Source organism: Salvia splendens, chromosome 19 (assembly GCF_004379255.2).
Source record: "Salvia splendens isolate huo1 chromosome 19, SspV2, whole genome shotgun sequence".
Lineage (NCBI taxonomy): Eukaryota > Viridiplantae > Streptophyta > Magnoliopsida > Lamiales > Lamiaceae > Salvia > Salvia splendens.
The window spans coordinates 16,427,743-16,451,238 of record NC_056050.1 but is presented as its reverse complement, the minus strand read 5'-3'; the positions used below and the strand labels follow the sequence as shown (position 1 = coordinate 16,451,238).

At 41.0% G+C, this 23,496-nt stretch overlaps 2 protein-coding genes and 1 pseudogene across 4 annotated transcripts; 1 reads left to right on the top strand and 2 right to left on the bottom strand.

Moving 5' to 3' along the window:
* The first annotated feature begins 196 nt into the window (after positions 1-196).
* LOC121779085 lies at positions 197-2,515 on the top strand. The gene is made up of 2 exons (XM_042176427.1): positions 197-488; positions 1,446-2,515. The coding sequence occupies exons 1-2, from the start codon at positions 197-199 to the stop codon at positions 2,513-2,515; spliced, it is 1,362 nt and encodes a 453-aa protein (XP_042032361.1).
* A 642-nt stretch (positions 2,516-3,157) lies between these two features.
* LOC121780313 (protein MAIN-LIKE 1-like) lies at positions 3,158-7,098 on the bottom strand. Of its 3 annotated transcripts, XM_042177873.1 has the most exons (8): positions 6,936-7,098; positions 6,622-6,709; positions 6,379-6,499; positions 5,895-6,048; positions 4,731-5,592; positions 4,572-4,659; positions 4,047-4,493; positions 3,158-3,966 (listed from the first exon to the last, which is right to left on the bottom strand). In XM_042177873.1, the coding sequence occupies exons 5-8, from the start codon at positions 5,585-5,587 to the stop codon at positions 3,250-3,252; spliced, it is 2,109 nt and encodes a 702-aa protein (XP_042033807.1). In that variant the 5' UTR covers positions 5,588-5,592; positions 5,895-6,048; positions 6,379-6,499; positions 6,622-6,709; positions 6,936-7,098; the 3' UTR covers positions 3,158-3,249. The 3 variants fall into 3 exon arrangements, with proteins under 3 accessions (XP_042033807.1, XP_042033806.1, XP_042033808.1); XM_042177872.1 differs by having other exon boundaries at positions 6,622-7,098; XM_042177874.1 differs by having other exon boundaries at positions 4,731-5,587; positions 6,622-7,098.
* Positions 7,099-17,617: 10,519 nt separating this feature from the next.
* Positions 17,618-22,189, bottom strand: LOC121779084 (annotated as a pseudogene).
* Between the last annotated feature and the right edge of the window lie 1,307 nt (positions 22,190-23,496).

The window sequence follows — 23,496 nt, the reverse complement described above, 5'->3', positions numbered from 1 at the left end:
TGATCCTCCTCGTGCGAGAGCTTCCATCGTATTGGATTCATGTGTTTCATTATCTGAATTAGTAGGAATGATATGTGCTAAGATAAGAATAGATTCCAACCAACACATCATCGAAATATCTTGGAGGCATTGTTTCTTGGGTACCGGTACGAGTTATGTATGTACTGCGGTTGACAGTGATCAAAGTGTGTTTTATATGTTCAATGCGGCTCTAAATTCTACTCGGCATATTGAATTATTTGTTGAGTATTCGTCTGTTGGAAATGCCTTAATCCCACCAATTGTTGATCATGGTGTTGGATCATCTACGAGGTTTGAACCTATGAGCATCGACTGCGGTATGAATGAGCAAACAGACGTTGCAGATGTTGGATTGAATACTCAAGAGAATGTACAAGAGCATGCTGATGTTGATGTTGTACGAGGAGACCTTGCAGATCCAGAATTGTCGTCATCATCGTCTGATGATATTTTAAGTGATGATTCCGGTGCTGACTCTAGTGATGAGGAGGTAGTGTATAAACCCGTCGTACAAGGTGAACAACCACTTCCAGAATATGTTCACACTGGGTTGAAATATTTTCGCAAACTGCCAAGTGGTCGTACTGAGGTACCTGAAGTTGGTAATGAACGCAGTACCATGTACTGGGATGAAGAACACCCATATCGGATTAATGGTGGAACAAAATTTGATAGCAAGCTGCATGTGAAGACTGCTATTACTATGTGGAGTCTGAGGCAACACCGGCAATTTAGGGTGGTTGAGAGTAAATTAAGAAGGTGGCATGCCGTGTGCAAATATCCAAATGGGAAGACAGAAGATGGGACAACTATTATCAGCGAGACCGACGCTGACAAAGCGAATGAATGTCGGTGGGAAGTGTCTATTACACACATGGCCCATGATGATATGTGGGAGATTAGGAAGTGGCGGGGACGTCATAGTTGTGAAGGTCATCGTAATGATAGAGGACATGCTAACTTTTCATCACCAATGATTGCTTTGTGTATTCGCCATCAGTTGCTAAAAAATGCCGAGTTTAGTGCCGCCGCCGTAAGAAATTTTGTTCATGACAAATTTCATGTGGTAGTCAGTTATAAGAAGGCATGGTATGCACGGAGGAGGGCTTTAGAGATTGTATTTGGTGGATGGGAGGAGTCATTTAGGGATTTGCCAAGCTACATGCTTGAACTGCAGTATAGGAATCCAGGCACCATTGTTGAGTGGAGGCATAACGAGTTGTTGAGCCAGGGCCGTACTAAAGTCTTCTATTACGTGTTCTGGGCACTTGGGCCTGCTATACATGCTTTCCAGGAGTGCCAACCAGTTTTGACAATAGACGGAACTCACCTCCGAGGAAGATTTAAAGGTAAGCTGCTTGTTGCTTGTGGTGTTGATGCTAACAAGAAATGTCTGCCTATTGCATATGCTATTGTTGATGAAGAAACTGGCGACAGCTGGGAGTGGTTTTTGGATCATGTCAGAATTCATGTGGTGCAGTACGAAAGGGAGGTATGCATCATTTCGGATAGGCACAAAGGAATCCTCAAGGCTATGCGTTCAGATGAATGGAAAAAGCCGCCGATATGTCACCACAAATTTTGTTTGATCCATGTGAGGAAAAATATCTTGACAAAACTAAAGGGTAAGGGAGGAAAAGCAAAAGGCATGATATGGGCATTGGGTGTCACAACTCAAGTACGCAAGTACGTGAGAAGGCGACGTGCACTACGGGAGGAAAGTCTTATTGCGATACACGAGCTCAACAAAGCCAAAAAAGAGAACTGGTCTCTTTGCTACGATGATGAACTGAGATGGGGGGTGCCCTCGACAAACATGTCAGAGAGCTACAACAACGTACTGAGAGGTGTAAGAGAGTTGCCAATAAGAGCTTTGGTTGATCTGACATTTTGGCGAACAGTTGAATGGTGGGCAGATAGAAAGACAGAAATACAACAAACCGAAGGTCGGTTGACCCCCTGGGCGAGGGACAAACTTGTTGCGAATGATGCGAAGGGGCAAATGCATTACTGTTCAGTAGTCGCCCGAGAATTAGGTCATTACCAAATTCGAAGTCGTCCACGTGTTGAAAATGGAAAGTCAAAGGGCGATAACAGACAAGATGTCGAGTTTATGGATTCAAAGTGCAGTTGTGGGAAGTGGCAGATGTGGAGAGTCCCTTGTTCACATGCGTGCACCGTTGCCAGAGATCGAGGTAACTCTATTTTTGAACTCATTGATAAACACAACCACAAAGCTACATGGGAAGCACAGTACTATGGTGTCTCATTTCAAGCACCAAGACACCAAGACTATTGGGCAAATCCTGGATGGAAATTGCGTATCACCCCTGAGCAGTTGCTTCCTCGAAAGCGCGGACGAGGCAGAACAAGGAGGATTCCTAATAAAATGGATATCCGCGAGGAAGATGAACCGAGAGCGCCCCGCAAGTGCAGGAATTGCGGCGTAGAAGGACATGACCGAAGAAACTGCACAGTCGGTCGTGTTATGTAGGGGTTATTAACATTTGCAGCGCAGGTATTTTTGTACCTTATTTTTTTATGTTTGTATATTTTATATTTTCGTTCTATGAGAAATCGTACACTTTCTGTTGTAACAGGGCTTGTGTACGTGAAGACAGTGTTGGACAAAAAGCGTGTTAGAAATTGAAGACTTTGGAATGGATTGAAGACTTTGGAATGAATTGAAGACTTTGTATTAACTGAACTTTGGACATATTTTGTACTGATTGAGTTTGCAATCTAAATAAATGGTTGTATTGAAAAATGGAAATTATTTATATCAATTCCACTGAATAAAAGAAAAATGTAGGTATAGTTGAAGTATAATCGCCCGATTGGGCGAACTCTCTGTACTCTGCCTGCATACAAGTTAGAGACGCATGAGAATTATGCGTCTCTATATAAGACGCATGACCCTCATGCGTCTCTGTAAGAGACGCATAATGCTCATGCGTCTCTAACTTGTATGCTCGGCGATGTTTAATCTAAACTGTAATTATATATTTTCTTGTTTTTTTACTTTTTTTAAAGCTTTCTTTTCTTACTTTTTTTTAAGCTGTCATTTGTGGCAAATTATAGTTAGTTTTATTTAATTCACCAAGATAGAATCCTGATGCAATTGATGAAGAATATAAGATAAACATGACATAATTGAACATAAATAACATGAATTTGAGCACCAAACCATAACATACATATCCAACCCCCTTATACGCTGAAAAATTGCTACTTATACGCTGATGGAGTATATTTTGACGGTTCAACCCCCTTATTCTTCCTGGAGGACAATCTCTTGTACACTTTGCTCACGAGCTTCCCAACCCCGCCTCGTGATGAACCCTCTGCAGCAGGTCGAGGTTGGATACAGATGCTCTGAACGTCTTCTTCCTCATGTGCCTCGACAATGTTGTCATCTTCTCCTACTCCTTCATCATCATCCTCTTCTTCAGCTTGTACAGGAGGCACTACCTGATAATTCTGGAAGAATGAATCGACCGAGGCTCGGGCCCCACTCCATTGCGGCGCGTCCTGGCTTTGTGAATATGGGCGACGATGCCAATCGGGCTCAGGCTGGCTAGGAGAATACTGGGGACGCTCCCACTGTGACTGTGACTCATGCGCCGGGTATGAATACCACTGGGGTGGGTCATGCACTTGATACTGCGGCTCTGGTGCTACATAATCGGGCACCGGCTGGGACATCCTGAACTGCTTTGTGTAGCCGTGTCCCCCAGTCCGAACACCAGGCACTCCACGACGTCGTGGAACTACTTCTGGTTCATAAGGCATGACCACATCCTGATGTTGAGAAGCGGGGTACTCCATGACATCCGTGTTGTTCGTAGATTCGAGGACATTCTTAACAATTTCCCGAATCTGGCGCACTCGTGGGTCCATTTCGTCTTCCGTAGTTAAATGGAAAACCTGCTGAAACCCCTCAACCTAGACAAAAAATGATACACTTATCAGTACTAAACAATCTATATCACATGAAAGCATATGTTTTAATATAACAAACTTACAAATAGTCTCAGCGAAGCAGCCGACTCGTTCATCCCAGTAGTGGCCCGTGTCCCCGGCTGAGTCATGTACGTCACGGTAATCCTGTTATACCACGCCATATACCCCGGGTTCATGGGGATATCCATGGACATCGATGCGGCATACTGGGCAGCTTGGAACCTTTCGTACCTCATGTCCCACTCCCCAATGTAGAACTGATGCGTGTTTGCCCAGTTGTTGCCTTTCTTGCCACGCCGATCAGTTTTGCCCAAATGATCGGCGTTCCTTAGCATCCTGTCTACGGACTGAGGTATATCCTGGTACCGATTGAACTGTCGGCGTACTCTTCCAGGCTCATGGGCCTCAACATAGGCCCAACATACCAAGTAGGTTTCGCACAAAGAGCATCCATTCACATCATTGCAGTAGTCAGGCAGTGTGAAAGGTGCGTACGACGTCCAGATAAACTACAAAACAACATTGCAAATGCCAAATTAATTTCATAATAAGTTCATAAACGAAGTCTAAACCGAAAGAATATTCACCTGGCCAGGTCTAATCAGAGATAATTGGTCACGGTAATGCTCAACCGAGTGTCTTGGAGCATTTCCTATCTGCGTTGTTCCTCTCCACCTATACATAAAATTGATGTAAGAAAAAAAATCACCCAATATGCATTAATAAATAAATATTTCGATATATACCTGGCGCCACATGGTGTATATGGCTCGTGCACCTTTGGTCCTATGAACGCAGGCCTCAATGTGGGCATTCTTTCCCACGCCCATAGCTGCAGGAGGATCATAGGGCCGCCTAACTCTTTTCTCTTATCCATGGAAGCCTCGCATAGATAATGATAAAGGTAGGCCAATGCCGCGCTTCCCCAACTTATATTCTTCACCTCTTCCGGATCCCCAAGCCCATTCAACCACATAAATGGCACCTTACACCCCGTGGTATCCGGTAGAATGAGACCTCCTAATAAAATTAGGGCATGGATACGTGCTCTTTGGATGTATACGTAAGTAGGCGGGTCATCACCCAGAGGCATCCTTGTCTGGTTGATCAGCGCGGTCATCAGCAAACCGCCTTGCTTTGTCTCTGTGGAAGAATCTGGTATCCATCCCAACAGATCGCGGCACTTGCTGGTCCAATCTGGAAAGTTGTCATGATAGTCACGACCCGTGAAAACGACGCCATCCGCCCTCAAGCCCCAGATGGCTTGCACATTTTCCAAGGTGATCGTCGTCTCACCGATCGGTAGATGGAATGTGTGTGTCTCCGGCCTCCAACGCTCAATCAACGCCGTGATCAGCTCATTGTCGACCTTCATTGGCTTCCCACAATCGATCACGCCTTTGAAACCAAAGACGTCAAGCCAATATCTTACATTCTCGTGAATCACGGCGTCCCAAGTCTTACTTTCAGTCCTTCGAACTTTAAATACTTGGGTTGTTCCCCCTTTCATCAGTTTATTTGAAATGTGATTTTTTTGCATATTTAACACGGACGGGTCTTCGAGTCCATACAATAAATGTCGAGTAGAACTTGAAGTCGCCATCTAATCTAAGTACATATTCACAAAACAACAATTACAAACTCAACCCTGACATGTGTTAGCTTATTTGTTATAAACCCTAATTTACAACCAAAATCACAACACCAATCATCAAAAACATACCAATATTATACAATAGAATGAATTTAGCCACTAAAATCGTAGACATTTAACTAAACAACAAAAAAATCAACCAAATTGGAGCTATTCGTTTTAAACCCTAATTTACAAACATTAGGGGAAATCTAAATAATCTATGCAAATTAACAACAAATAAGGAAGGCAAGTAGAATGATTGAACGAAACTTACCGGAAAACAAGTCGAAATCGTCTTCTTTCGCCGAATCTAGGAAGAAATCGTCGCCTCCGTGAGTGTTTGATGTCTGCGTGCGTGAATGAGGAGCTACTGCCTTCGCCGCTGGTTTAATTCGAAGTAGAGACGCATGACGCTCATGCGTCTCTCCCTAAGACGCATGAGAATCATGCGTCGTCAGTCAAATTTAAAAAAAAAAAGACGCATGAGCGTCATGCGTCTGTTTCTAAGACGCATGACTCTCATGCGTCGTCAAAATAAAACGGAAAAAAAATGAGAGACGCATGACCCTCATGCGTCTCTATAAAAGACGCATGACAGTCATGCGTCTCATTAAAAAGAGACGCATGAGGGTCATGCGTCTCATTAAAAAGAGACGCATGAGGGTCATGCGTCTCTCCCAAATCCGGAACAAAAAAAAAAACGCAGTACAAACGAGGAATGATTAATGTACTCTAGAACTAAAGAAGAAAAAACCCACGCATTGAGGCGAGTAAATCTTTCGAACACTTCATTGCCAAGTCTTCAGAGATATATCCAGTTCCATCAGTATGTAAGATAGGCTTTCCATCCTCGTCAAGAATAATAGAGCCATTCTCATCCTAAACATATGGAACAAGAAAGATAAATTGTATAGTTATGCAACTCCTATGGGTAATAAGAAACTTTACCAAAATCATGGAGCTGAACATACGAAAATCAAGCTGAAACACAACATCCATACCTGGAAAGGTATATCTTTGATTATCTCCACTATGATAGCAGCAAAATCAAGATCGATCTTTGTGGTCTTGGACAGAATAAGGGAAAGCCTGAAGGGCATCAAGATAATGAAGATCAAGCTCTAAATAGATATGAATTGTTGTAAAATAAGTACCCCACATTGGTTATGTATACTCGTTAGCATAGTCTCTTGTAATATAATATAGATGCTTTGTAAAGTGATAACAAAACTGCTACTCTTCTCTAATATGTCTACACACTTTTCTATCTATGTCAATATTTTATTGTTCTACATGGTATCAGTTGGATTCAAACCAATCTCTAATTTAGACAAATTAGGATTTTTTCCACTGTGTGCTTGCTGCTCTACTCAGATCGTTTCTACGACTCCAGCTGATCTGCTTAAGGTTAGCTCTCCCCTTTTTCTTATCGAGTCTGATTATAAACCATCTATTGGGATTGGAACGCGTGCTACTACGGATGTCAAGACAGTGTTGTTAGGGGTGCAAGGCATACCAGCGCAATGAGATAATATTCCATGGTGATGCACTATTTATTAGCTCTAAAAATACCTGCAAGTTTACAGGGTAGATCTAGTATAGCTAAAGGTCAGTACCGGGATATCGAACACAGGGAATAAGATTGCAATTGGCTATCATATACTAAGCGTCATATACTATTTAAAGACACGGATGTTTTTTGGTTTGATTTTATTAAACTAGACAAAAAAATAAATAAACAAATAAAAAGAAAGCATATAAACAATGATACAAAGCAGGCATAGGAATGTAGAATATTAGGATCCAAAACACAATCGACTTCCTTGAATTACGGTCTCCAGAGCTATTAAGTCGATCACAATTATAGATTAAATCCCCTCCCGAGGTGAGAAACCTGTAGATTAGGTGATAGGATTGAAGTCCCCTTCTAACCCTTAAACCCCTAACTCCTAAAAGCATATAAGATCAAAGACCTCACTCAAAACCTCAACTCTCCCGAGTTCTATTGAATTAAGTTGTGAATTATCCCTTTTCCAAGTCAACTATTTCGTCTCCCGAATACTCTAATCAACTCTAACATGTATTCAAGAGGTAGCTAATCAATTGAACATAGAAAGCGCCAGATAAATCAAATAACTGCAAGAGCTAACAAGAAAAATCAATCGAATATCTTTACCAAAAATTCTACAAAAGATGTTCTACTCATAGACAAGTAAAAACTACAATTAAAGTACGAGACATGAAAGAAATTGATAAAACCCAAGGTTGAATCTTCAATCTTCAGTCTTCTCTTGCCTGGATCTGCAGAGCTCCGCTCCAATGGAAGATGGATGAATTATGTGTGTATTATGGAATGGAAAGAGGTGTAGAGATGGAGAAGGATTGGAGACTCTGTGATGAAGATAATGAATTAGGTTCAGAGGTATTTATAGGCTGGAAAAAGGTTTATTTTTGATAAATTTCGTGCCCTACAAGAGATAGGAGAGATTTGGCTTCACAATATAATAATTTATTTTCTTCTGTGAATTTTCGCCTAAATTCCCGCCAGCTTTGACTGCACTGCGCAATGTTCGTAGAATTGTCATAACTTTCTCCACAGAACTCCGATTGAGACATGCAAGATATCCATGCGAAGCTCTTTCGAAGACGAAGAAAATGGCGTATAGTAAGTACTGACTGGACTTCAAAATCGCTGGAAGAATGGGCTCGAACAGAGGCTGCTGCACTTTGGCCTTTTTTCACATTTTTCTATCTTTTTCTATCATTTATCAACAAACACGTCAAAAATACCAAATGTATAACATATGCAATTTAAGAACATAATTTGCATGATTGACATTTAAAACAAGTCAAATCTAGTACTTAAAAACATGCAAAACCTGTGTTTGTCACATGGTGATGATCTGGGGCGCATCTTTGTTTTATTTTTTTTATGCTTTGATATAGACCATTTATACTTGCATAATTGCACAAAAAATTATAAAAGGAATATCTACACCTACATGCTAAAAAAGGGTGAAAAAACCAATAATGTTCATGTGGGTTAAAGAAAAAAATTAAAGATCGGTTAAGAAAAGTAGAAACTTACCTAGGGTACAGAAGAAAGGTGGCTGAAAATAATAAAAAGTAAAAAGCATTAAAGCAAAAGTTGAAAAGGGAAAATTTTTTGCAGTCTTGCAAATAAAAATGGAATCGTCTTACTTAGGCATGCACAAGGGTCGAAAACCGCCGGTTCAGGGTCATGAACCGGCGGTTCAAGGGTCGGGGAATGTATGAACCTGAACCTGCCCGCCTAGCTCCCGGCGGTTCCGGTTCTGGTTCAAAAAACCGGCGGGTTACGGGGCGGTTCAAAACCGCAGGTTTTCGGCTTGAACCGCCGGTTCCGGGCCTTTTCGACGGTTCGACGATTTTTTTTTTTTTGCATTTTACAACTTTTCAATTTTAATCAACTTACATTACACTTTTCAAGTTTGTTTTTTTATGAAATGTGAGTAAATAAAATTGAAAAAAAATACGGATAAAGTTGCAATTTTATTGAAATTGCATGTTTACAAATTACACGTTACAAGTTACAACAATTACAAATTGAAAACATATGGCGGTCTTGAAGTCTTAAACAAAATTTAAATACAGATGAGACTACTAGTGAAGAACTAATTACAAATGACAAGAAACGATGTTGAAGTTCTTAAACGTATAAGTGTATTATATATATACTCTTAACCGGTGAAGAAGATCTTTCTACATAACTAAATTAAGGACACCTTTAGCAATTCAACTTTAAATGTTGAGTTTCGTCTAACAATCAACAAATATAGTAGAATTGTCAAAAGTTTCCCTCATTTAGCCGTATAGAGAAATATACTTCATCGACTAGAGTATATACAAATACAATTATGTAATTGTTTTTGCATATACAAAAACATATGGCGGTTCAACCCTAAACCGGCGGGTTGTCCACGGTTTCCGTCAGAAAACCGCCAGTTTCTGACCGAAAACCGGCGGTTTCTGACCGGTTTTGCAGGCCTACACACTGACCCTACGGCCTAGCCTCTGAAAAAGTGCCGGAACCGTCAGAAAACGGCTCCCGAACCGGCGGTTTACCCCGACAAACCGGCGGTTTACCCCTCAAACCGGCGGTTTACCCCGCGAACCGCCGGTTCCAACGGCTATACTAAACCCCTACGCGAACCCTACGAACCCCTAACCTACGAAACACTATTTAACCCTTTGAACCGGCGGTTCGAACCGCCGAACCGCCGGTTTTGAACCGCCGGTTCAGGTTCAATATATTGCCGAACCTGAACCGGCCCTTCCGACCCTTCAACCCTTCTGCCGGTTCAACCCGCCGGTTCCGAGCCCGGTTCCGGTTCATGAACCGGCGGGCCTGAACCGGCGGTTAACCGCCGGGCCGGGTCGGTTTGTGCATGCCTAGTCTTACTGTTGGAAGAAATTGGAGTCAACGTCCCTAATGGAAGAAAGAACGGTTCTAAAGTCCTCATCGCTACCGGAACAAAAGATTCGAAGTTGCTTTGCTTGCCCCACCCTCGCCCCGGGATCTTGCTCGCCCTAGCCACCCTGGGCAGTTCCAGTGAAGCCTCGAGCGCCCTGCACTGGGTAAACCTGGGGCGCGCTTTTGATAGCACTGTACGAGACTTGGTCTGTCAATGATTGCTCCATCATGACTTGGTCTAGGTTTCTCAATAGCCTGAAACCATCTCTTCCCTGCCCTATTATGTTCTGTCGACTTTGTTCAGTTGCCTTTGCCACCGCAGTCATGTTCCGTTGCCGCTGCCACCAACTACTCTACTGCCGTTGCTCGGTTTCTACTACAACTTCTCATTTGGTTTTTGGTTTCTGGTTTCATCAAATCATCTTTAATGCCAAATTTTGATTCCAAACTTAATTTAAGGATCACTATCATATTGAATGTTTCCAACTAGTACTGTTACTACTACGGCTATTGCTACTATTGCTACTATCATAGATGTCTTCACTAAATTGTCGGGGGAAACATTTATCAGGACATCGTGTTTTCCAGGCAGGACATGATTGATATATATGCTCCAGCTTGAGGGGGTTGTAGCTACATATCTCACATTGATTATCTATCCTAGTTAGGCTTAGTCTCTTGTAATATAGGTGCTTTGTGAAGTGATAATAATGAACTACTACTATTTTCTCTTCCACATGTCTAAATTTATGTTCTACCTGAACAATAAAGGAAAAAATAATTGATGCCAACCTGGCCATGTACTTTTCTATGGTTGGTAGCTTGTGTACATGCATGAAGAGGCCCCTTGCTTCATTGACAGATTTTCGAAACAAAATATAATCTTCCTCATGATCATGGGACGAAATGGAGTCAAAATGGACAAAATAAGACTTCACATCAGAGTGGGTAGACTCCTTGTCCCTCCCGACTTTGTTTTTCTTTGCCTTCCTCAGTTCATCTTTGAATACTGTATAAACACCATAGAGATCATTAAACATTTCAATATAAATTTCACTGCCCATTTTTTGACAGTGAAGAACTCCGCTAAGGAAGTCCTGGGGAAACTTTTGAGTGCAAAAAGAGCTTACTACAACCCCCGAGACCCCAGCTGAGATGGGGAGTGGCAAGTGCCTCGGCGGCAGAGAAGGAGGATAAAATGGAGATGAGAATGGACAGAATGGAGAAGGCGCTTTTGACAACGATAGAGAAGAATGGGCCACCCTCCCCAACACTTGGACAAATCGCTGAACAAAGAGGGCAGAGTCCTATATATAACCCACCGGAGGATATGGAAGCGATAGCGCAAGTCAATGCAGCAGGGAATTGGAGTCAAAACAACAATTGGAATCCTTGGAAGAACAAGGATGCACCATGGAGGGACCACCCGAATTTCAGATGGAGAGATAGAAACCAGAATCAAGACCAGAACCCCCCTCCAGGTTAGAACCTTAACTGTGGCCCTGCGAATTCAGACTACCAATCTAACTGGGCAGGAAGGAACCAACAACAACAGAACCAATCCCAAAATCAAAACCCGCAAAATCTAAACTCGAGTTCTGCATATATACCACCCCACCAGAGGAACTACCAGAACTACCCGAACCAGAACCCCCAACACTCGCAAAACCAAAATTTCCTGAACCAACAACCTTTCCACCAAGACAACCACATCCATTCTAACCAGTATAACCACTACCAGCCTACCTGGTGGAAGAAGAAGATTTTGCGGATCAAGTTATATGGAAAAATAACCGACCGGTTGGATCAGTTTGCAAATATCGTTGCGACTTGATCAAGACGCTTCTCTCTCTCACAAAAATATTTATAACTCCCTAACATGCAACCTGCTTTTAACGGTAAAGCAGCAAGTACGGGGTCGATCCCATAGAGAAACTGGTGCGCTGAGTGTGTGTTTAGTGAACAGGGTTTGGCTGCTGCCACGCATTAAGTTGGGAGTTTTAAACTACTGGATTAAACTAGGCAGAATGTAACTATCTACTTGATCAAGGAACAAATCATGCTAAAAACCGTAAACTGATCAGGTAAGCGACAGACTTAAAATAAATGACTTAGCTACTTTAACATGCTACGAATCTACGAAACACTTTTCCATTCAACATTATGCAAGCTCAAACTTTGGATCTGGGTATTTAAGACTAAACTGAGCTCAAACAGTCAATAAGATTTCCGAAAACAAACAACTTTGATTTAAAACAGAACTTAGAACAGATCTTGGAAAATGCGGAACACAAAACAAAAGCGATCGTTTTCAACTACTATAACAAATGCGAAAGTTAACTAAGTAACTAGAACTGAAATGGAAGAAAGCTATAAATCCGAGAGGTCCTCGGTCAGATCTCTCTGTCGCGCTCCCTTCTACTCTCTAGTTTACCATTCTAACTCTCTACTCGAAAACAAAACTAAAACTATTGATAAAAGAAAATAAACGGGAGAAGAAAGAAGATCCAGAAAAAGCTAAAAAACTGCCAAAAAGCTCTCATGCTATGGCGATGCACCCTCTATTTATAGGCTCTTCGTAACAACCTCCAGCTGTGATAACAAATTTGGCAGCGAATCTTCATCCTTGCTGGAATTGCGCGTCTTATCCGTCGATACGTGTCCCCTTTTCTGTTTCGCCGTGGTCCTTGGATAACTGATTGAGGATTGCTTTCCAGCATATCGGCTATACGTGCCCTCTTTCTGCTTTGCAGTGGTCCCCCGGCTAACTGCTTGACCGTCAACTTGATTAACCCACACTCTTTTTAGCCTTTTCTGCCTTCTGCGCCAACATGATCAGCTTGGCCTTGCTGCCTTGGTAAATCGGCATTCCTGCACAATTAACACTCGCTTTCCGCGTAAAACTGATCAAGTAGCCTACATTTTACCCTCTAAATCAATGCATGAAATAGGCCTTATCAAACTGCTCATACTTAAAATATGCTTGTCCTCAAGTATAAAGAAAAAGAAAAGAAAAAGAGAAGGCAGATTTCAGGCATGGTTTCTCGTTTCAAGAAAGTAAAAGAAGAAGAAAAACACAAGACTCAAAACATAGACAAATATTCACATAGATGCATAAAACCGAATAAACTTCCAACAATCATACCCGAGGTCGAGGTCAATCCATTTGCCAGCAGCTTATGTTTCCACCCTTTCACGTTCACTTGATCAAGGTGTCAGTTCGTCAAGATAGCTCAAATTTAAACCAACTGTTGGATTGACTCAGTTACTCATTTCTCACCAGAGATGTTAGGACTGTTCACTCAGTAATTGTTGCACATTTAATACCTCGAATCGGACTGCACAAGATAGTTCCTTAAGGTCTTTGTTATGGTTGTAAGGGGACTTAGGGTTGTAATGTGTTTAGGTAAAGTCCTAACTCACTTGATCAACCTAACCTTTTTACATGATCAACCTGGCTAATTCACTTGATCAACCTGGCTACCCATTTTTTTCGGCCCTTCTATCACTACCCCCTTTTTTTTGAAATAATCCATCTCTCTACCCCTTTTTCTCATGTGTTTATAAATTGTAAAAATTTGGGTTTAAGGTTTCAAAAGACGGGTAAAGTGTATACAGGCTCAACTTGGTTTACTAAGGGGTGTGCCTTGTTTGATGAGGCGGGTTTGTGAAAGAAAAATAAATAATTGGCTCAAATGTTTAAGTCCTAATGCCTTTAGTCCCCACTACTTGTGCAATTTTCATCTAAATATCAAAAAGCAGCCTATCATTTTTTTTGTAAAAATAGTAGAAAGTGTTCTACTTTGGCTTATAGCTCACATTTTAGAGAGGCTTCACAGAAGGATTTAAATTGAGCATTTCCATCATACTTACGTCATCCAAACTGATCAAGTTGAGCAATTACGTTTTCAAACGTAAACATGTTGTATCCTTTTTCTAACTCTTCCCCAAGCATTCATATCTTTCATTTACCAAATTCCATACATACTGTCCTAATTAATTCTGTCTGTCTGTTTGTTTTTTTTTATTTATTTTAAAATTTGACATGTTTGATTTCAATTAGGCTAACCCTCCCCCTCCCACTGCATATTAGCTCCCCCTCGAGCGACTTGATGAAGTGGAAAAAGGGTTAGGCAACGGCACAGGTATAACAAAAACCAAGTAAAACTTCTCACACTTAGACCAGACACTGAGCTAAGTGGGAGATAGTGCTCCAAATCAAAATCATGCTGAAAAAACAAGAATAACAAGAATAAAACAAAAATACTCAGGCAATAAAAGGAACACGAAATCCATAAACTTCTCACACTTAGACCAGTCACTGGGCTAAGTGTGAAATGGATAAAAACATATAATTACAGACCAAAAATAAAAATAAAACAGAAAGTGTTTGAAAACTGAAATGAGCTGGGTAAGATGGTATACTATTTCCTCCTTGATGGCTGGGCATGGTGAGTAGAGGTTGGCCTGGTAGGAGCAGTGGCATGCCTTCCTTGAGGGGAGCGAGTAGCTGGAGGTGGTGGGTGCCTTGTGTTCGGTTGTCGCGCTAGGGCACTGGCTGGATCACGCACTGCCTCCAGCATCCTCTCCATGACAGTCCCAATCCTGTTCATCTGCACCAGATGGGCTTGAGAGTTCTCCACGATGTGTAATTTTAGGTCTTTTTAAATCAGAATAGATAGGCACACAAGTTCACAAAATTATCCCTAATATTACCACTTCACTGCAAGAGTACAGCTTCGTGTGTAGTAATTTAAGGTGTCGATCCACAGGGAAGGTAAGTTCGTTTAACTCCAAATAAATAAAAATAACAGTAAAGATGAATGTTTTTGTTTGAAGTTTGTTTTCTGAAAATAATGAAAAATAAAATTGAATTCAAATTAACACAAGTGAGACAATTGTTACTCCAAACACTTGCTGACAAGACACGGATTTATCATATGCATTCAATTCTATCTCATAGTTCGGGACAATTTAAAATAAATCAACATGCAAGCACTAAACATGCTAAACATCAACTAGTCAAAGAATAGCTAAACACTTACTCTTTAAACCAAATTCAATAATCCTAAGAACCATACGGAAGCGCGAGATTCAAAGTACAATTGTAACTAAGATCAAAATTCATTATCAAGTTGTCATCTAAACATTAAATCAATACTATCGAATTATCACTAAAGATGCACCTAAAGTAATAAATTCATTCAATCAAATAAGTAGTAATAACGAACACGAGATAAAAACAAGCATAGAATAAATCACGAAATCAAAATGTCATACTACGTGTTTGGAGCAACACAAGATTCTTAGCCTAACATAATTAAACCAAGAACAATGATAAATGGAGATAAAACCCTAGAAACCATGGAGTAAATTTGGAGCAGATGATGGTTGGAATTTTCTCCGTTCTCTTCTCTCTTTCTCACGTTAAAATTCCTCCCAGCTTCTGCCGTTTTTTTTCTCTCCAAGTTGCGTCTGCTCTCTTTTTCTCCACTGTCAAAATCTGCTCCAAAAAGTGGCTCCCAAAGTTACTGCTCTCCAAAAATCGTCTGCCAAAAAAAAAGTCCCTGCTCCAAAAGTGGCGTCCCCTTTTATACTTTGAATTCCTCCTTCTCCAAGTAGGTCACGTCTCCCTCCTTTCCTCAACTACTTTACTTTTTTATTAATTAATTTCTAGGCCCATCTCCCCTAAATCCTCAACTAATTTATTTTTTAATTAATTGGTATCATACGTGTAGCCTGTACATGAAAAACAAATCAAACTTAAGTTATCTCCAATTTCCATCTACATATATCACCGAATAATAATTAAACTACAATAATTAATTGATATATAATTTAATATAAAAACTAGGAGAAATCTTGGAGTAAAATTAACATTATTTGATTTACATCAAATACCCTCAAACTTAAGTCTTTGCTCGTCCTCGAGCAAGTTAAGCAATCAAGCACAAATGTTTTCAAAAATTGACGAGACTCATGAAATCCCCAAATTCATATGATACAAACTCTCACAAGTCAAGAGATTACCTAAGCTAACTCCACATTCTCCTTTGAACATGACTTAGAATAAAGTATGAACACAAACTAGCTTCCTAAGATCTAGTTATCCAACAAGCAATCCAAGTCCAAGCAATGACTCTAGTGTCTCAAACCATCGTTGCTAAATCGTCAAAAGAAGTTCATTCGGCTATTCTCTATTTTAAATCTATAAGGTCTTTCCACAAAACTCAAAGCAGAACTCATCAACAAAATATCAATACTTTTGCACAAATCAAAAGGTCTTTATTATTTTTTTTGGTTGTAATGGGGCTTTTTGGTTGAGGTGGGATATCAAATTTGGTTAGTAGCTCATTCCACCAAAATCAAGAATACTAGCACATCCCATAGGACAACATCTCCCAAAGCTTCACAATAATTAAGCATGAAATTTCCACAGCTCACCACCCCCAAACTTAAGATTTTTCAACATAACATATCAAGTTTTTCTTTCGAGCACTAATTTGAGTTTTTTTTTCTTTTCTTTTTTTTTTCTTTTTTTTAGCCTTGGCTTTTTCTCTATAAACAGGCCGCCTTCTTTTTTTTTCACCTAGCAACTTTGCACTTTATCTCTCGAGCATAATGGGATATTACATAACAAGCATCTAAACTTATGCCATTTTTCTTGCCACCAATAGAAACCAACCAAAGATGTGCTAGCACCTCAATTTTCGTGACAAGGACTGAAAAGAAGGGCTAACAAAAGGATATATCATGTAGGCTAGTATAGTGACTTCAAAATTTTAACAAAGAAATTAGGCTATAAGGCTCAAACTGGCTCGCTAGGGGTTTATGTGGGTCAGGCATGTGATATTTTGGCAATGAGGCTTTTAGTCCTAATGCCTAGATCATTTTTGTGCATCGATATCAACAAAATATAGTCAAGTCCTACTCAAATTATGCAAATTAACCATATAGATTTTTAACTCATTTTTCAAAACCGAAATCGTTCTCTCTCCTTAGCTCAAGAAATCGGACACCAAAGAACACTACTCTTTCCTAAATTAATAAGTAAGACTCCTTGTTCTCCAGAAGCAAATAAGTGACAACTAAGTTCATAGCACAAGTTCACAGGAAAAGCAAAGTCCACTTAGTGACTCCCAACAAGTATGAGCAAGTAGGAAATCATACTAACATGCACACACAGAATTCAGAATTTCAACACTCCCCCAAACTTAAATTCTACATTGTCCCCAAGGTAGAAGACAAATATAAGGTGGGTATAAAGATACTCCCCTGGCATTGTGAAGCTCATGGGTGGGTGGGTTGGGTGACTCTTTTTTCCAACATCAGAGATACGACCTCCATCTTCACTCCTACACAAGAAAACAAAAATAAATAAAAATAAAAAATGCTCAATTCAAAATAAATATTGAGGGAAAGAATTGAGCAAACAAAACCCCCAATATATGAAAGCAAAAACAAAAGAACAATTAAAGACTTGGGTTGCCTCCCAATCAGCGCCTTTTTTTATAGTCGTTGGCTCGACCTTCTTCATCCTCGGCCTACTCTTTCGGACTCTCTAGTGTGACCATCTCTCTTGCTTCCTTACCACTTTCACCACCAACATAGGCCTTCAATCGTTGGCCATTAACCTTCCACAAATTGTCATTTTTCGGGTCTTGAATGTCAACAGCACCATAAGGGTAAACCTTGTGCACCACATAGGGACCCCACCATCTTGACTTAAGTTTTCCCGGGAAGAGCTTTAGCTTAGAGTTGTACAAAAGAACCAGCTGTCCTTCATGAAATTGACGAGGCTTAATAGCTGCATCATGTATCTTCTTAGCACGTTCCTTGTAGAGATCAACACTCTCATAAGCATGTAGCCTAAACTCATCAATCTCATTCATATCGAACATTCTTTTCTCGGCTGCAGCCTCATAGTCTAAGTTGAGCTTTTGCAAAGCCCAATAAGCTTTATGCTTGAGTTCAACCGGCAAGTGACAGGCTTTTCCAAAAATCATCTTGTATGGCGAAGTTCCAATTGGAGTCTTGTAAGCCGTTCGATATGCCCACAATGCATCATCTAACTTTTCCGCCCAATCTTTGCGAGACGGCTTAACCACCTTTTCCAACACCCTCTTGATCTCACGATTCGAAACTTCCACTTGGCCACTAGTTTGAGGATGGTATGGGGTAGCAACTTTATGCTGAACACCGTATTTGCTAAGGAGGTTTGCAAAAAGCTTATTGCAAAAATGTGTTCCTCCGTCACTAATGATAGCTCGTGGTGTCCCGAAGTGGTTAAAGATATGTTTCTTGATGAACTTCAAGACAACTTTGGCATCATTGGTTGCTGAGGCAACTGCCTCTACCCACTTAGATACATAATCAACAGCTACAAGAATGTACTGTTGCCCATTAGACTTGGGAAATGGTCCCATAAAGTCTATTCCCCACACATCAAAGAGTTCTACTTCGTGGATGTTGTTCATTGGCATTTCATTCCTCTACGAGATATTGCCTGTTCTTTGGCAACTATCACATCTCTCAACATAGGCCTTTGCATCCTTGAAGATCGATGGCCAAAAGAATCCGGATTGGAGCACTTTAAATGCAGTGCGACGTGCTCCAAAGTGGCCGCCATACGCAGAATCATGGCAAGCGGACAAAATCTGATTGTGTTCATGCTCTCCCACACATCTCCGAATTACTCCATTGCTGCCAATACGAAACAGGAAAGGATCTTCCCATACATACATGCGGGTGTCACTCAAAAACTTTTTCTTTTGGTTTGAAGAGAGCCCTTCTGGTGTGATACCCGTGACAAGGTAATTTGCCAAGCTAGCAAACCACGGCATGTATGTTTCCCGAGTTGTCACTTGCAACACTTGCTCGTCAGGAAATTTCTCATTGATGACTTTTTCTTTTTCCTCTTGCGTCTCTTGCAATCCTTCCAATCTTGAAAGATGGTCGGCTACCACATTTTCAGATCCTTTCTTGTCTTTGATCTCAACATCAAACTCTTGCAATAGTAAGATCCATCTCACCAAACGAGGTTTGGCATCCCTCTTGTTCATCAAATACTTGATAGCCGAATGGTCTGTGTAGACCACCACCCTCGTGCCTAATAAGTAAGCACGGAACTTCTCAAAAGCAAATATTACTGCTAGCATTTCCTTCTCCGTCACTGTGTAATTCAACTGCGCATCATTGAGTACTTTGCTGGCGTAGTATATAACATGAAGGATCTTATCCTTTCTCTGGCCTAACACGGCCCCCACCGCATAGTCAGAAGCGTCACACATCAACTCAAATGGCTTCGACCAGTCTGGTGCGACTATTATGGGTGCTTCGACCAACTTCTTTTTCAACAGTTCAAATGCCTTAAGGCATGCATCATCAAAGACGAACTTGGCATCCTTCTCAAGTAAGTTGCACAATGGCTTTGCAATCTTTGAAAAGTCTTTAATAAACCTTCTGTAGAATCTCGCATGGCCTAGGAAACTACGGATGCCTTTCACGTTCGTTGGTGGTGGCAACTTTGATATCACATCTATCTTGGCCTTATCCATCTCCAACCCCAACTCTAACACTTTGTGTCCTAACACTATGCCCTCTCTTACCATGAATTGGCATTTCTCCCAATTGAGAACGAGATTAGATTCTTCGCATCTTTGCAGAACTCGTCTCAAATTGTCCAAACATTGGTCGAAGGATGACCCAAAGACAGAGAAGTCTTCCATGAATATTTCCATGATATCTTCATTCATGTCATTGAATATCGCCATCATACACCGCTGAAATGTTGCTGGTGCATTGCATAGGCCAAATGGCATACGACGGTAAGCTTAAGTACCAATTGGCCAAGTGAATGTCGTCTTTTCTTGATCTTCCGGGGCAATCGTGATCTGATTGTACCCTGAGTATCCATCCAAAAAACAATAATGGGAATATCCCGCAATTCTGTCAAGCAACTGGTCCATGAATGGCAAAGGGAAGTGATCTTTTCTTGTTTCCTTATTCAATCTCCTATAATCCATGCACACTCTCCATGAATTAACCAATCTTGTTGCCATGACTTCATTCTTCTCATTAACTGTGACAGTTATTCCCCCTTTCTTTGGTACACAGTGCACCGGGCTTACCCACTCGCTGTCAGATATGGGGTAAATCATCCCAAAATTCAATAGCTTTTTAACTTCTTTTTCAACCACTTCTTGCATGAGTGGGTTCAACCTTCTTTGCCTATCTCTAACTGGTTTAGCCCCTTCTTCTAGCAGAATTTTGTGCATGCATACTGCTGGGCTTATTCCTTTAATGTCGGCTATAGACCATCCTAGAGCTCGTTTATGCTTCTTTAATAGTTCTATCAATTTTTTCTCTTCTTCAACACTAAGTTCTGCCGAAACTACAACTGGTAAGGTTTCATCTTTCTCCAAGAATGCGTACTTGACATTGTTTGGGAGTGGTTTCAACTCAAGCTTGGGAGACACTTCAATTGATGGTCTCAAATCTGCAACACATGTGTTAATCACAACTTGTTTCTCTAAGCTCGATTGATCGACTTGTTCTCCATCCATGTCATCGATACTCATCTTGAATGTGGATCCAAAGTCTCTTTCCAGACTTCCCTTTTCAAACTCACTTCCTTCAATTCTAGCAGTATAGCACGACTTATCAAAGATGCATCTGTCTAAGACATCAACTCGAAAACATGCTTTTACATCAGTAGGATGTTTCATCGCCTTCTCAACATTGATGGTTAGTTACTCACCATTAATTCTGAATGTAACCGAGTTATCCTTTGCTCCAAGCAATACATCTCCCGTTGCTAGAAATGGTCTACCAAATAAAATTGGCACTTCTTTATCTTCTGGCATGTCGAGCACAATAAAATCAACGGGAATGATGAACTTATCGATTTTAACCAAGACATCCTCAACAATTCCAGTGGGCTTCACTATGGAGTGGTCAGCCAATTGTAGAGCGATGTCGATAGGCTCTATTCTTTCATCCAAACCAATGGCACGAGCAGTTTTCAATGCCATCAATGAGATCCCTGAACCTTGGTCCAATAAACACTTTGTGAAAATCGTGTTACCAATTTCACATGGTATGATGCAACCTCCTGGATCTCTTCTCTTCGTCGGCATGATTCCAGATATCAGTTGTGAGCAATTCGTGCTCAATGCCACAATCCCCTCATCCTGAAGTTTCTCCTTATTCGCCATCATGTCTTTGAAGAACTTGGAGAATCTCGGGAAATTGGTGAAAAGATCCACCAATGAGATGTCTACATTCACCTTTCTAATCACATTCATCATCCACTCAAAACTCTTTTCTTGCCGCACTCGCTTCTTTCTCGTGAATGGATATGGAGGCGGTGGAATGTCGTTAGGAATACTGGACTTGCTCTTCGTAGGTTCTGTCTCATTGACCTTTTTGTCTTTTTCTCCTGTTGTAAGTCTTCCATTTAACTTAGATTCATCGCCTTGTTCCTTGCTGCCGGATGCAGCCTGTTCTTGACCATGTTGGGCATCCTGCACCAACGCGGGACTTCCCTCACATGCCTCGTCCGCCCCTGTGTGCGAGGAATGCAAGCCTAACATCTCATCCGCCCCTGCGTGTGAGATGCCGGAAGTACCTTGGTCGTCCATTAAAGGCATTGAATCCAAGTTTCTTCCGCTTCTCAGGGTGACTGTTTTGCAATGTTCATTTCCCTTGGGGTTGGGCACTGTATCACTTGGAATGGTGCCGGGAGTTCTTGTATGAGAAGCTGTAGCAAGCTGCCCTATTTGTGTTTCCAAATTCCTCATAGAAGCCTCGAGCTGTCCAAACTTCTCAATTGTTTTCTCTTTGAAGAAATCATTCTCTTTTTGACTCTTTGACATGAAAGAGAATATCTGTCCCATCTGATCTTCTAGAGAAGGTTTCTTATCAAAACCAGGGGGTTGGGAGTTGTTTCGCCATTGGTTCCCACCATTGTTATTAGACCCAACTTGGTTCCAATTCCCTTGTTGTTGAGGCTTCCAGTTCTGATGATTGTTATTGAATTGACCCCCTTGGCTAAAACCTTGGCGGTTATTGCCTATGTAATTCACATCTTCAACTGTTTCTTGGGATTGGATCATTTGACATTATTCTGTGTGATGTCCACCTTGACACAGTCCACATTTAACCAGTGCAACAACTTGAGGTTGTGGGTTCAACTGCATGGAAGATACTGCTTTAACCACCGATGTCATTTGGGTGCTAATATTAGCTAGTTGTGCCTCAACCGCTGTCATTCTTTCAGATTCTACTGAAGCTCCGAAGGTATTTTCTTTCTTCTCAACCGCTCTCCTTGGATTGTACCAGTTTCTTTGATTATCTGCTAGTTTTTGAAACAAGGTCCTTACTTCCTCATGTGTCTTATTATCAAGATCTCCACCAGTACTTGCATTTATAAGTCCCATGCTTTCGTTGTTTAAGCCTTGGTAAAATTTGACAAGATCACGGCCAGGAGCAAGACCATGGCTGGGACACTTTCTCAACATCTCAGTAAACCTTTTCCATGCTTCAGCAAAAGATTCATCATCTTGCTGCCGAAAAGATGTGATGGCATCCCTCAATCTCTCGATCTTCATTGGTGAATTATATTCCAGGAGAAACTTGGATTTCAGATCTTCAAAAGTCGCCACATTGTACCCTGGAAGTGAGTCGTACCACTCTCGTGCTTTGTCTCTCAACGAAAAAGGAAAGAGAGCTCTCTTGATATTATCATGTGGCACATTCGCAGGTCTGTGGTTCATGGTCAACTCATAGAGTGCATTGAGGTGGCTTATGGGCTCTTCGTCTTCACGGCCATGGAACAAGGTGCCACCATTCACCAAGCTGATGTAGTGAGGTGGGATGCTGATGTTATCCGTAGCATAGGCGAAATTTCCCGGGTGATCAACTCCCGATCTGACAGTAGGAGCATTGTTATTATTTTCGGCCATCGACTCAGCTTTTGAATCACTGCTACTACTCTCAAAATTTGTTTCAAAAATTGGATTTTCTCCCACTGGACTCTGATAGTCCTGATGTGTATCAATCACAGCTGAATTCTGTCCTCTTCTATGATGTATCAATAACCCAAATTACGGTGTACCCTTAGATCTGGTTCGCATCCACTGTTTTTTTTCTCCTGTTTTCAATTTTTTAGAACACCTACACAACAGAAAAGAAACCAAGCACAACTCAAATATACCAATTCTACCGAAAGCGAGACTCACGACAACTTCGGGGTTAGTCTTAGAAAAAGTGTGTACTGGAATGTGTACTAGCAAACTTTAAAAGATAAAAAAGAAAAAAGAAAAAGAAAAAAAAACACAAGGAGTTAGAAAGATACTACCACAAATAAAACACTCATTCGTCTTCGAGTCCAGACGTGGTAGATGGCTATCACGCGTAAGAA

What these genes read in the sequence shown, in the direction of transcription:
- LOC121780313 (XM_042177872.1), bottom strand. Translation starts at nt 5,587, where the DNA reads ATGGCGACTTCAAGTTCTACTCGACATTTATTGTATGGACTCGAAGAC. An exon ending in TATACACCATGTGGCGCCAG is followed by an intron (nt 4,660 to 4,730) that starts GTATATATCGAA and finishes TTTTATGTATAG; the next exon opens with GTGGAGAGGAACAACGCAGA. An exon ending in CTCTGATTAGACCTGGCCAG is followed by an intron (nt 4,494 to 4,571) that starts GTGAATATTCTT and finishes GTTGTTTTGTAG; the next exon opens with TTTATCTGGACGTCGTACGC.
- LOC121779085 (XM_042176427.1), top strand. Translation starts at nt 197, where the DNA reads ATGTTCAATGCGGCTCTAAATTCTACTCGGCATATTGAATTATTTGTT. An exon ending in TATTTTAAGTGATGATTCCG is followed by an intron (nt 489 to 1,445) that starts GTGCTGACTCTA and finishes TTGTTGATGAAG; the next exon opens with AAACTGGCGACAGCTGGGAG.